Genomic DNA, 14,516 nt, shown 5'->3' on the forward strand with positions numbered 1-14,516 from the left:
AAAGTAGTATTGCTGCTCTTTGACAAGTTTATAAAGTGGCATGCATTTTAGGCTTGACTGGAACTTTGGCTGATACAAGGGCAGCTGTTTTTGATTTTTCCTCTCCTTTCAAAAAACTGCTGTGATATTCCAAAATCTGAAAAATTACATGTGCTTAGAATAACTTCTAGAGCATTCACGTATGCTTTGCTTTTGTTGTTGGTTAGGTATTTTGCAATAGTTACATTGCTATAAAAGCGTATTAACCCTTAAATGCCGGGTAGTGACAAATGCTTTTTCTCGTAGTATGAGAGTTTTTGGGTATACTGTCTCTTGGATAATGTTCACATATACATGTTTTGAGTTCTGCATGAGTATGAGGTATGTAATTAACAATTAGTAAGGTTCAGTTAATTTCATTTTTATTATATTTGGGGGGGGGGGGGGCAGCCCTCTGAAAATCACAATCGATTTTTTCTTGCTTTCATCCCGGCATTGCTAGCGTGGGGGTCAGACGAATTTTAAAATTTCATTAAAAGAAAAAAGTTCTCTTCTTTCTTCTTCTACCCGATAACGGAAAGTTTGGTTTTTATAGCATAGCCTTATAGCCCCATGTGTACTGAACAAAACTAGGTATAATTTGTAACTCTAGCATTCTTAGTTTCAGAGATATAGAATTTTATTTAGAAACATGCAGAAGTTAAAATTCGCTCTGAAAACACACTCAATCATCTAAGGGTTAAGCTATTAATAATACCTACCCAACATCGAAAGCAAACCACATAGAAGAGTCATGTGAATGCGCATATGCAATTCTTCATATTTTGGAATATCTTAGCAGTTTTTCAAAAGAGAAGAAAAAAACAGCTGCCCTGGTGTTTGCTAAAGGTTCATCTGAGCCATGAGCTAATTCATTACTCATCAGATATGGTGTTCCTAATTTAAAGAATTCTGAATTTAATAATGTAAAATGCCAATTTCCTCCATCCTTTATGAAAATGCAAAGCAAAAAATAGGACGGTTCCCACTGCAAATCTTGTTAAAGCGTGATTTATTTTCTTTAAAGATATATACAGCAAGGGCAATTTTCATGCTAAGAGTTTCGGTTGTTAATAATGAAGTGAAATATGTGTGTTCCAATGGATGATAAATTCAGGCTTCTTAAGTGGAAGTTGTATGTTCGTGAATTTAAAGTTTGCTATTAAATCTGTCACTGCAAATTACAAACTACAGTTGCTATATGCATTATAAATAGTTGTTAGGTAGTGTTTATACAAACACAGTCACTAGTGATAATGTAATATACTTACAGTTTTCCCACTGCACTGGTACATGTATCAGTGTTGCCACATGAAGGAAATTTCCGCTTTTGCAGGGATATTCGGACCGAATTTTAAGCCATAAGGGAAAAATGAATATTAATGAAAAATACCAACACTTCAGGGAAATCTGGCATGATTATGTAATATTTTTAATATTTAATTTCTAATGTTTAATATTTTTCATAAATACGAACAAGGGCTAACAAAAATACTGTACTGGCTATTACTTATTTACATTATTATACATAGATGAAGGGATAAATTAGCTGAAAAGGGGAAAATTTGCTCCCTGCGGAGGGAAATTATACCATCAGATTGTGTCAACACTGACATGTATATGAATGGGCCATCCAGAAAATAAGTTCCCTTTGCCAATTTAAAAAAATGCAAAATGAAGTGGAACAAAAACCTTTGAAGCACATGCCTTGGACTAATATACAACTTAGTTGCTACCGCTGTTCAGACACAACGAGGCACTGTGCTTTGTATCTCCGTATTGTAGAATGATGTCTGGGATGGTAATCAAGTGGACTGCAGTGTGGATAATGCACTGAAAGTAGCGACAGGGTGAATTGTCTGTTCTCTGCAATCTTTTATTCATTGTGCACATTATTCCATCCTTCGTTGAACTGTCACACCCATGTTTGTGCCATTGAGGCACTCGTGATCTATTTCCCATACACCTCAACAATGTGAGGTTGGATTTCAGCTGCTGACGCATTCCGCACATTCAAATATTGAATCACAGACTGCATTTCACATGTGGCGGCATCTCGATTTTCTTCTGCATTATCACAACCCACTGCGAAGCGTGTCTACTACTATGTTTCCTCCAACTGAAGACTGTGCCTTGCCAATGGGTCAAACAACTTGATGCCCATGATAGCAGCACCGTTGCGGCACAAATTGCAAACGGAACTTACTTTCTGGACATACTATATACACAAGACTGTCGATCATCATTGTAGTTTCTTGTCCTTTTTTGAGATTTCATAATTCACCACTCATATCGAGCTTACCGTTAAATGTGTATTTTTGTGTCTTTACTAAAAGTAGGATATGTGGTGCGACATTTCCATGCACTTACATGTCCACGATTTAGAGAAGCGTGTGTAGTTTGAACTTATAATCTTGGAAGTTTATGCTTTGTAGCCAATGAAAAAGCAACCTTAGGTGTATAATTACTTAGATGAAGTTTAGAGTTAACAGCCGAATGTTACTTTGGTTTGTTACTAGTGTATTTGGTAACCTATTGACATTTTTGGAAAAAAAAAAAAGAACTACATTAGAAGCATGTAACTTGAGTTTCATGGTTGTCTAATGCTGCTAATGATGTGATGTATCCATAACAGGGTCCATGTTCTGTTGTGTCTTTGTTATAGTTCGTATCCCTGTTTCGATCCTGCACTAGATGGACTTAATCTCGACGGAACATTGAATATAGTATAAAGAGTCCTATGGTGCCACTAACAGCAAGTGCCATGCAGCATGCTGTGCCCTGTACCAATGTTGTATATGAAGTTGACCTACAGAACGGAAGCACTGGTAAGAGAAGCAAAACCTTAATTACATAAGTGATTTCAACTGTAAGAGAAGTTTGTTTGAATTCAAAGTTGCAAATTTTGAAATTCAAGAAGTAGTTTTCATGTAATGATAATTTTGCAGTTCAGCACACATTTGTTTTTTGAAAAAGTAGATTGGTTTATTTTTTATTATACTGTTATTATTTAGCGAGGCTGTGGTGGTAGCTCATTGTTTTGTTAATTTAGCAATGGTTGACTAAAAAAAAGAAAAAAAAGAAAATCAGACACATAAGCATGTTTCCTCGCAACTGCCACTGCCTCCATCTGTATTGTTTTGCTATGGTAACAGCATTTTTGTTCCCATGGCAACTATTGTTGACAATTGTTGACATGGCAACCATTTGCCTTTCCCCTCTTTGTCTATTGTTGGGTTGCATCTCGGTTATTTGGCGGCATTGAAATCTGCGACCATGGCACATCCACACGTCATGCAACAACGAACTTGCATCGTCACAATGGCTGGGTCCGTCCACTCTGATTGGTTGATTGATTGATGATGACCTGGATGCTGATTGTCGGTTGCGGCTGCTGGTTGGCGATTGCAGAGTTCTCGAGCGCCTTCTGTGGAAGACGACGAAGATGGCCACCTGATATATCGCCATGGCGACGTGCTACAAGACCGATGTTCGTGAATACACCTTTGTAGTAATATAGCTTTCCTCTAGTGACAAGTTTTATTTCCCATTAATATTAATTTTATTATCATATATATTTACTTATACACATACAATTTGTTAGATGGGGAAGTTTGAAGTTTTAGATAAATTAATATGGTATTCTTTTCCAGGAAGTGGGAGGGGTGAAATTTAATACTATACATGGGGGTTAGTTTAGGTTGTGGGGTTTCTTAAGGTTTGTGGGAGATCAAGTGGCCTAGGTGTGTGTTGGGGGTGAAGTAGGAAGTTGTAAAAAAAGATAATGAAAAGATACTTTTTCAATGGTATTCAGCATGAAGAATAATGATCAGTATTAAGTAAATATGTTGAAAAAGGTAATAACTAGGTTGTCTGAAAAGAGAAAAACTCATCAAAATCATAATTTCAAATGCGGCACACTCCAAATTTGGAGAAACTCATTTCCAATGTGCATGTTGGAATTGCCAATCAGACTTTTATCATTCAGAACTTTTTCTCTTGTGTCCTATTTGTAGTAAAGTTTGGAACATTTTGGAGTTACAAATTTTATTAGAAAATCTGAGTAAAACTTTGAGGCCATAAAGTGAAGACTTTTACAGATCTTATAGATATTCATTACATTTTTTTAATAAAGAGGAATTAATGCAGAAACGAAAGTGCAATTTTAAATTATAGTTTTTTTTTTTTTTTCATGTTGAAAGGGTAAGAATATTAAGATGAACGAGTGGCTGTTTTCTGATATAATTTTTACTTCTTTTGCAGACAAAGTTTTGGCCACCTTAGGAGAAGGCACTTTTGGCAAAGTTGTGAAGGTCAAAGATTTACACATGTAAGTATCCCTAGCTTCTCGAACAATAAATTTAATTATTTTGTAATTATAAGTAGGTGGCCGCGTTGGCTCAGTCGGTAACACGTCTGACTACCTTGCTCAAGGTCCCGGGTTCGATCCCCGGCCGGTTCAAATCCGGGAACTTTTCTAACGGTGAAAGTGGCCCCGGCACCCACCCAGCGTCGAATAACATGGGTACCTGGGGGAAACTGGGCGGTAAAGGCGGTCAGGGGCGTGATGCTGATCACATCACCCCCACTCACGACCGGATCAAGAAAGATGGGGGCGTTACCCCCACACCCCCTATACGCCTTCATGGCGTGGTGCTATGCACAGGGGAACACTTTACCTTTTTTACCTTTATTATAAGTATTAGTTTAACTAAACTTAAGTTTTAGAAAATGTGTGTTGCCTAACGTTTGCAACATGGACAAGACAGCAAGATGATAGAGCTTCATGGGAATTAGTTTCAAATTCTGTTTGGTTTGTTGGTATAGTATAGTATTTTCCCAGCATGGAAATCGAAGGGAAAGAACTGCATAGTGAGAAGTGTTCAATATCTTGTTTTTTTATGTAAGCAAGGCCTACAGTTCATTCTCTAATCTGTCCACTGTAAACGCAAAGATCTTGGTATCTTTTATTAGAGAAACAATGGAGATTCTTCAGAAATGCTCCCCTGTGCAAACTACTAAATTTGGATCAAAGTACAGTAATTTTTCTCTACTACGTTCATCCTGTGGTTATTTTCAACATTTATTAATTATTGTCTACAAGTTTATATTCAAGTAGGATGGACAGACAGGAAATTTTTCATGATACCAATAAAGTTCTAGAATAAAATTTATGATATTAAACTGCAAATGTTCCTTCATTAACCGGAATGGTTCATTAATGTCCTTAGTTAATGGGATTTGCTTTTAAAAAGGAACTATTGCTTGACATTTACAGTACAAAAACTAGTGCCAATTTAATACGTTTATATCCACAAAAATAATAAAATCGCTGACAGGTAAACTAACAACAGCATTTCAGGTGGCCAGTCAGAATATGAAAAATATTTTCCACCTAGTTTATACATTGAAATGTGTAAAAGAAACAAATCATCAGGGATAGTAAAAGATTGGGTGAAGCATAACTAAGTTGCAAATAGTTCGTCAAAGAATTACGAAGGTAAGGAATGAAGGTGGCAAAGGAAGGCCTAAGCATAATACATGCTGCAAACATGTGATTGAAGATTATACCAAATTGCATGGAATTAGACAAGCAAGTCCATCATAAATGCAAAGTGGTTGAGGAACAAGAAGTTCTGCTTCCTTCACATGGTGTGGCAATATTCACCATGTACTTGGAGAAGGATGGCTTGTGAAGCCACTAGAAATTGTGTCGTTTCGTTTACAGTTCTAGTATTTTATGAGACCAGTGTCTGTAAGCCATGTATGCCAATTTGTTTCTTTTGAAACCACCAACACGTGACTTGAAGTTTCTCATCATTTTTGCAGAGCAACTGTTGATGATTTTTTTTTCTTCTTATGTTTATATAGGTTTTACGGATTTGAATTTCTGTGCAATCTGCTTAGTGTTATTTAAAGCTTTTTATTTATTATTATAAGAAACATTGGAATTTTAAAGAAATTTCAAATATAAGGATATACATAGAATATTACATTTGTTGTATTCTGGCTGAAATGTCAAATTTCCACATGATGTAAAATTTTGGCATTCCGCCTTGATACAAATACAGATTTGTTTGAAGCATACTGACTTTATATTTGGGTAAAATTTCTTCTAACCATGCTTGTTGGCCAGAGGGTGAAAAATAGAAAAATATTTCAAACAAAGCAAACTCAAATTCCCTACTGTAAGTAATTTTCCTTCTGTGAATTTTTTTTGCATCACTTGACATTTGAGAAGTGCACACGTAAACGCCGCCCATCGGGTGAGGGTTTACAGTATAAAATGAACTGTCGCATGCTGTAACCTGCTTCCTGCATGGTATAATTTTTCTTTAAGGCGAGGAGGGACAATTTCCCCTAGGTCTTTCTCCCTGTGGCAGCTGCTGATCACTATTGCCAACTTCGCTCTTTTGGAGCCAGATCTGGCTCTTTCGTGCACTTGTTTGACTGTGAACTGTCTGCCCCACCATGATGCCACCACTGGCTCCGGCCCATAAAGACCAACCAACCTTTGCCATGAGTGTACATTTTTGCATGTGACGTGATATTCATATATAGGTTGTGGCTAAGGTGAAGATGACGATATTATTATCCGGGAATCCTTTATTTTCGATTTCATATGAACATCATTGGATTATTGAGATGAGTAATGCCGCCAAATGTAGGTGGTGAAAACTAAGAATAAATTGCCATCACTTTAAATCTAACAGTAATAGCAACCTCTGACACCTAAAATTACCCTAGGAGGCACTTTATGTAGCCTTCGTTAATCTAGCTCCTTGAAAGTCATCTTTAGCTCTATTAATGGTGAAATGTAGCTCTTTTATGCACACCAGGTTTGGCAACACTGCCAGGATGGTGGTATGAGGCAAGGAGAAATGCATTAGGTTTATGGGACCATCATTTTATTCGTTCTCTCGGGAATATCAAACATCCAATGTTGTAGAAAAGTACATGGACGGAAAAGGACACATTGAACTATGTCATAGTAGAAGGAAAAGTCGAAACTCGTATTTGATTAGCCGTAATTTGAAGTTGAAGTTAATTTCCCACAAGGAATACATGGGACTCTGAAAATACTAATTAATCATATTTTTCAAACATCGTGTCTAGCTTACTAATCAAAGTTTCCAATTGCAACATGGAGAGAAATTCATACTCTCTTGCATACTAAACCCCCTTTTTTAAATAGCAATGCCCAATCTGACAAGATTGAAATAAACACAACTAGTGCATAATTGTCCCTCCTGGCCTTAATGTTTCTATATAAGATACCCTTTGGCCCAAGCCTGATTTGTATGATCTCAGTATTTTCACAGCTGAACTCAACCAGAGTATAATCTAATGTATGATAGGGTGCTATTAACATTCAAGTCTAATCAAGTTTCATCTTGCATTCTATAGTTAGCTATTACTATGTAATTTTAGAGCTGTGTAGTCCAGAAGCAAGGTTCAAATCCCAGAAAGTCTGATGTTATTTGAATTGTGTAATTTATTTTGTTAAATTGTGATAATTCAATCTTCATAACATAAGAGTGAGTTACAATATAATAAGAATACTGTACATTATTTCCATCTTATATTCTGGAATGTTCTATTCGAGCAAACATTTTTGCTTCGACAGCTACATTTTAAAAATCATACTTCCTAAACCTGAAACACAGGAGCAGCAGGTTATCCTCAAGATTACAACAGACCAGTTAGGTTCGACAACCTGTCAATCTGAACACTTTGGAATACTTTCAGGGCATTCTGCCAGCTTGGATAGTACTACGAACAATGACTCCAAGCATCACTAGAAGAATTCAACTCAATTAGTGTGGCACCTGCTTTGTACAAAAACGGCACCATCTGGTCATTCACCGAGAGGGGCTGCACATCCTGTTTAGATAATACACACGCGTTATCAGAATAAAAGCATCTGAATAGCCAGTGATTTGAAAATTGTAGTTTTGGAATTGTAATAGATATATTTTCACAACATTTAATTTTATTCACAACAGCCGCAATATGAAAAGCATCATGAGTCGACATCCTCAGAATTTAATACAATGTGACAGATTTTTGTATCTTAGAGGGGAAACAGAATAGTGTAGAAATGTGCACTATGTTACAGGTCAAAATGAACATACAAGATATAAAAATGAAATTGGGGGGGGGGGGTATTCCCAAACTATAGCTGCGCCAACCTCCGTGGTAGAGTAGTTAGCACAACATGTTAAGATGTCGGGGGTGCTTGGGTTGAATCTTGGCCTGGCCATGGGTGTTCTTTGGCAGTGTCCCTTCATCAATTTAATTTTATTACTTGCCCTTACCTTTGCAGTTAACCAAAATAGGCAGAAAATCAAAGTAAAATAAACCAAATCGGTGCAACCATGGCAGGTGTTATTGGGACAAGCACAGTGTGATTGATGCACTTGTCAGTTACATTCCATATTCAACTCTTCTGGTTTCATGCATGGTTGTGTAAACCTTCATCAGAAATAGGAGACACAGCATAAAATATGCAAATGATCAGGTTTCAGAACTCTTCCTCATATTTGGACACCGGAACACTGTCTAGTACTCGCCAACCTTTGCACACCCAAGGCACATTGTGGAATTGTGCTGTAATACTCAATGATGCAAAATTGCATCGAGCATCCATTATATGTTATTTTCTAGATATCTTTGGCTGAAAAAGAAAGTACATATGTCCAATCCTGTTCACATAAAGTTTATCAGGGGTGTAAGGGGTGACCTTCCATGCAGTACACCCAAATGTCAACCTCACTTTCACGTTAGTACACCCTGGACTGAAGGCTAACGAGGCTCTGGCGACTGGCCCCATGGCCAGTATAATTTTGTTTGTATTGTCCTGTTCTTTTGTCCTTATGTGTGCTGAGTGCCCCTTTACTGCCTCAGCTTTTAGCGAAAGTCAGAAGATTTTAATATTTTATGATTTTAGTTCTGCAACGGTAGAGTTGTTATTTGTAACAATAAGGGGCTGGACCCCGTATAATGTGACCGGTGCAAAATAGCCTTAGTGCTGACGCACCCAAGATTTTAAATTCAAATTCAAAATTCAAATAAAGTTTATCAGTTGAAGTGTGTCACATTATCTGAACAGTAGTGTACCTTGTACAGTGGGATCAATGAGTATTACTGTGCAAATTGTCAACCACCATGTTTGTGCACTTTATTTGACCCAATAAGAGCTTCAAGAATTAAAAGAAAACTCAAAACAATCTGTTGACAACTTCTGCTTCAGCATGCATAAAAATCAATCGCTTAAAACCATAGGCTGTAAGAAAAAAATAATGAAAATAGTCATGGACAGTTTGCACGATAATACTCATGGATTCCACTGAACATGAGCATCTTGCTATATTTTGTCATTCAACTGTGTGTGGGTGTTTTTGTGTATTCACATGGGTGTATGATATGTGAATGAGAAACCTTAATTGAATTTTTTTAGTGAAGATTTCTCTCTCTCTCTCGCGCTCTCTCGTGTGTCGGGGGAGGGTGGGTGATTCTGATTGAAACATTTTTGTAGCATTTCAAAGTTTCTACATTTCTGTCTCAGTATCTTTATGATGTATTCATAATTACAATAGTTTGGATATAGGAACAAAACTTGTGACGAAATGGTTTAAAAAAAAAATGCCTGTGTTTGAGGATTATCCACTTTTTCATGACAAAAAAACAAACATTAAAAAGACCACTGCTTTTTTAATTTAAGGATGAGATTATATTCTTACTGTGTAACTGATTGTGTTTTTTCGAATTCTGCATGCAATGATGTTAAACATTTTGCTGTTTTTCTGTTTTTGATTCAATTATTCATAAAGGTCACATCATTTTTTAATTTGTTGATTCCTTGTGCACACACTTCTGACCAAACACACTGCTGACTTGTGCAGTCAGTAGAAAATTCCCATTATTATAAAATCATTTTTAAAAAAAGCAGAAAAGCCAGGCTACAGTCAAAATCAAAAGGAAAGTGCAGGATGCAGTGTTCTTGTTTAGATGGTTTTCATCCTACGTAATTATATGGAATAGAAATATGCTGATTCTGAGGTAGACATCCTCTGCTTGTCAGTGTTTTTGTTTCAATTAATGACCCCCACAGTGCAGAAAACAGTGTGAATGAATGTGGTGACGTACCCTTGCTGTACTGGTGGACTCATGCCAGTAAAGTTTCATGCTGTTAAATGTAGCTAATGACATCAGTTGTGAATGAGGTTCTTAATGGCCAATAATTATTTTGCTTTTCGTTTTGATGTAAATGATCTGTAGGAAGGAAGTAAAGTTGAATACATACATGTAAAAGTTCGTTTTAGTTTGCATTTTGCTCAGATGGGCTAATCAAGACTGGCCCTACAGTTTCAAGTGGCAGTCATTTATCCATTCATCCCAACGACCACTCTTAAATATTTCACAAAGACCCAATTTATGGTCACTTTGCCTCTGAATTGACCCTTACACTCCATAATTAAGAACATACCTACCCCCGATGGAAAGTTTTGCATAAACCAATTGGGACCCAAACCACTGTGAAATGTGACTACCAGGAATCATGCTTGGATCCACTTTAGTACAAGACTTCGCCCTCAGTTACTGCACCGCCAGGAAGCATAGATGCACATGCGTTCAAACAGGCGCAAGAGCCTGTGCATCATAGTTCCGCATAGGGGGGGGGGGGGTTAGATTGGAGCATGCTCCCTTAGGGCCAGAGTTAATCCAGTGGGCAGGGGGGGGAGGTTTGCAGAAAAAACTGGCCAAAGATTCTGTTGGTTTCTACAATGTCAAGTTTTATCTAAGGTGTAAAAACTTTCCACCTTTTTTTCAGAGCAAGTACAGAACACATCTAAAAAGAATTTGCATATTAGTTTAAGGCTAATTAATACAGTGAAATAGTCATGTAGTGCTTGTCTTATGCCTTATGTTTGCTTTTAGGGACCATGTTATGGCTCTGAAGATCATAAAGAATGTTGAGAAGTACAGGGAAGCAGCGAAATTAGAGATAAACGCACTTGAGAAACTGGCTGAAAAGGACCCAGACAGCATGCAGTGAGTATTATACTACATCAGTAATTGTACTACGAGTTCCCATCATTACATTTCATCATTTTCCAAATGATGGAATACATTAGAACTTCTCATCACCTTGGTCAACAAAACAAGATTCCGTATTTGGATTTTTATCATGAGGCACTATGTATCACAGGTCTAAAACAACAAATATTGGAGCAAATATTGATAACAAGGATATTTATACATTTCAGTCAACATAAATAAGTCTGTGTTACATTAGTAAATGGTTTTGTACTTTTAGTGAAACGTTAATTATTACAAATTTAACTTTTCACATTATTGTAGTCATAAATAGGCCTTGGAATTTGATGAAGAATCATCTTTTTTTCTGGGCCTTGAAGACAATACTAAATCTTATAATAGTCAGTTTCCCTTCACTTAGAACCAGAAAACATTTTTTTTGCCTTTTTGTGCATTTTTTTGTGCTTTTAGGTCATTTTCAGTATTTTTTGCCATCTTTGTTGCATTTTAAAATAATTTTTGAGGTTTCTTTTTGCTATTTGCCTGTTTTGTGAATTTCAAATCCATTTGCTACAATAACTTGCATACTTAAATTTTCTAACATGGTCTTTTTAGCAAGTCTACCATTAATCGAAAATATGGCCAATGCAAGAGCACAATATTATTCTTAACTGAACCTTTGGCAGTGGATCCAGCAAATTTAAAATATTTGGGTGAAGCCTACTTTGAGGTTCCATTGCTGACTACTATTATCACTTTATTCTGATGCATGTGAAACAACTGAATTTTCAGATGACACTATTGTAACGTGCAAGGCCACTCTGACAGATGATGAATTACTTATATAGACAAACCTTGTGGTGTATTTTATGTAACCTTGAAGTAAAAATAAAGAAAACTGTTTTTTTTTCCTTTGCTTCAGTAGTTTAAACACCAAATACTCTCTTGTAATTCATGAAAAATTAGTTTCAATTTTAAGAGTGAAAATAATTTTTAGATCATCAACTTCCAAGCCCTAATCATGAACTGATTAAGAAATTCCTTAATTGGCTGCTATTGTCGTATTTTCACCAAGTATTGCTCATCTCCCACTCTAATCTCTAGTATTTTAGAAGACTGCAAAATATTCACACTAATTGGCTTTTCAACCCTAGTAAGCTTTCAGGACAACCACAAAATTGCAAAAATTAGTTGGGAATGCCATGTTACTTTCTAATTCCTTTTTTTAGATATACATCACATGTTTCCATGTACTTTTTCATGCATGTTACCAACAGGTTAGAAAACTTTTCTTGTACGTACATACTGCTTGCATTGTAGAATTGTTCCTTTTTTAGTTTACAATTGTTACAAGCATTTAAAAAGAGATTTTTTAAAAAAAATGGATAATGGGAGACACATAAGTGTGGGGAAGGCTTTGTTCATTGCAGAAGAACCCTGGAAGAAATTAAATAACTAGAATGGCAATATAGACTTGCTATGGAATTATCCTTTTAACAAGTGTGGTAAGCCACCATGTTTGAAATTTAATCCAACAGAAGAGAGAGAAAAAATTATATTGAGTTACCTGGTGACATTAGATTGCTTGTTTTCATAGTAGTTATGGTTTCAACAATATAACATTATTGACAGTATTCATTGTATTTTTTTAAAAAAAATGTATTCTATTGTTACAACTATAACATAAACTAAAAAATAAATGTCTGCTGAAGAGAGCATATGTTCTCCCAGAATGTTAAATCAAAAATTATGTTTAAATGATTGTAACAATCGTAAACTAGAAGAGAGATAATTTTCTGAAATGCAACACAAATTGTATTAAATGTACCACATGCAGCACACAAAGTACAACTGGGCTGAAGGTGAAACAATAAAATGAATTACTTCATCATCCTCCTTTGCCGTAGCCTGCCTCGGGCATTGTAAGCTCTTACTGCATCTACCTCTTTATGTGTCCAAACCATCTCATCTGTGCCTGATCTATCCTGTCCTGAAACTTCACCAGCCCCACTGTCTGTCGTATCTCCTTATTCCTTATTCTGTCCCTACCAGTCTTCCCCAATATACTCCTTAAAAATTTCATCTCCACTGCCTGCATCTTACTTTTATCTGTCATTGTCCAAGTCTCTGATTCGTATCTAACATAATTAATTTTATGACTGGTTGTAAAAGCTTTATTAGCATATACAAGGAAAGTGTAATTGGATGCTAATGTGTGTTTAATTTGTATCATACTTGTCATCGTTGGTGTTAGACAACAAAACATCAGTGATCTGAAATGCATGTGATAAGACAACAAAACATCAGTGATCTGAAATGCATGTGATAATTTAGAGATGTCAGCAGTAACAGGTTGTCCAGGAATCCATAGAGTTGTGGTGATGAATGCAGAAATTATTGGTCCTCTAAAGGCTGGAGCCGGCCCTCGTGGAGAAGTGGTTAGCACATCGTGCTATGACGTCAAGGGTCCTGGGTTCGAATCCTGTCCTGGGCATTCATCAATTTCATCATATCATCACTCATCCCCATCTTTGCAAATTAGCCAAAAGTGGCACAAAAAGCAAAGTAAAATAAAGCAAATCAATCAATCTAAAGGTGGAATAGCTCAGTGATATTTGCTCTTGCAACATCACGGTCTGTCAGTGTTTGCATAAAACGTACATTTGGCAACAACTCCTCACAGATTACTGACAATCTTCTGGCAGGAGTGCTAAAACGATAAATCTTCTAGCTTGGCAATGGAGCATTAGCAACTGTAATACAGTGGAACCTCAATTTTGTGGTTTTCAGGGAACCCAGCAGGAAAACTTACAATGCTGTAAAATCAAGGATTAAGGATTTTTTTTTAATATTCTGCTATGTTGGAATCATCAAAATTGAATGTATAATGTGGGAACATAAGATCAGGGTTCCACTGTACCTCAATTAGAGGTGACATTTTCACTTTAGTCCTTAATTCTCCATATTTATTTTAATCTCTCTCCTTATTTTTAGCCTGTGTGTGAAGATGCTGGACTGGTTTGACTATCACGGACACATGTGCATTGCATTTGAGATGCTGGGACTTAGTGTTTTTGACTTCCTGGTAAGTTTTGTAGATTTGGAATTAATACTGTTATCTTTATCATAATGTAGAATTTGTTTTATGAGCATGTTATTGCAGTATCTACCCCCTCATCTATTCACAGCTTTAGTTTTTAGTACTCTGTTTTCCCATTGTATCTCTTTCTTACCATGCAGCCATCTTAATGCCATTCTTAAAATTTCTTCCTGTTACCCGTTATCGAAAATGACTACTGTAAAAACTTCCTGTAAGAAACTACACGTGCCTCTTCTGCAATTCCAGATCTGTTTTGTTTCCTTCCTAATAAATGCTAATTTTGCCATTAGGAAGGCTGAGATTTTGGTGCTAGATAATATTGGTGCCACACACTTTTGTGCCAGGCAAATGTGATACA

At 36.4% G+C, this 14,516-nt stretch overlaps 1 protein-coding gene across 2 annotated transcripts in view; it reads left to right on the forward strand.

Moving 5' to 3' along the window:
- Positions 1 to 14,516, forward strand: part of Doa (CDC like kinase darkener of apricot) — a 54,870-nt gene that overhangs the window by 4,599 nt on the left and 35,755 nt on the right. For both annotated transcript variants that reach the window (XM_083133859.1, XM_083133857.1), the window contains exons 2-5: positions 3,430 to 3,508; positions 4,282 to 4,348; positions 10,960 to 11,073; positions 14,053 to 14,143. In XM_083133859.1, coding sequence (XP_082989985.1) covers positions 3,430 to 3,508; positions 4,282 to 4,348; positions 10,960 to 11,073; positions 14,053 to 14,143 — 351 coding nt within the window. The remainder of the gene's footprint in view (positions 1 to 3,429; positions 3,509 to 4,281; positions 4,349 to 10,959; positions 11,074 to 14,052; positions 14,144 to 14,516) is intronic.

The sequence above is a fragment of the Lepisma saccharinum genome, chromosome 13 (assembly GCF_977018435.1).
Source record: "Lepisma saccharinum chromosome 13, izLepSacc3.1, whole genome shotgun sequence".
NCBI lineage: Eukaryota > Metazoa > Arthropoda > Insecta > Zygentoma > Lepismatidae > Lepisma > Lepisma saccharinum.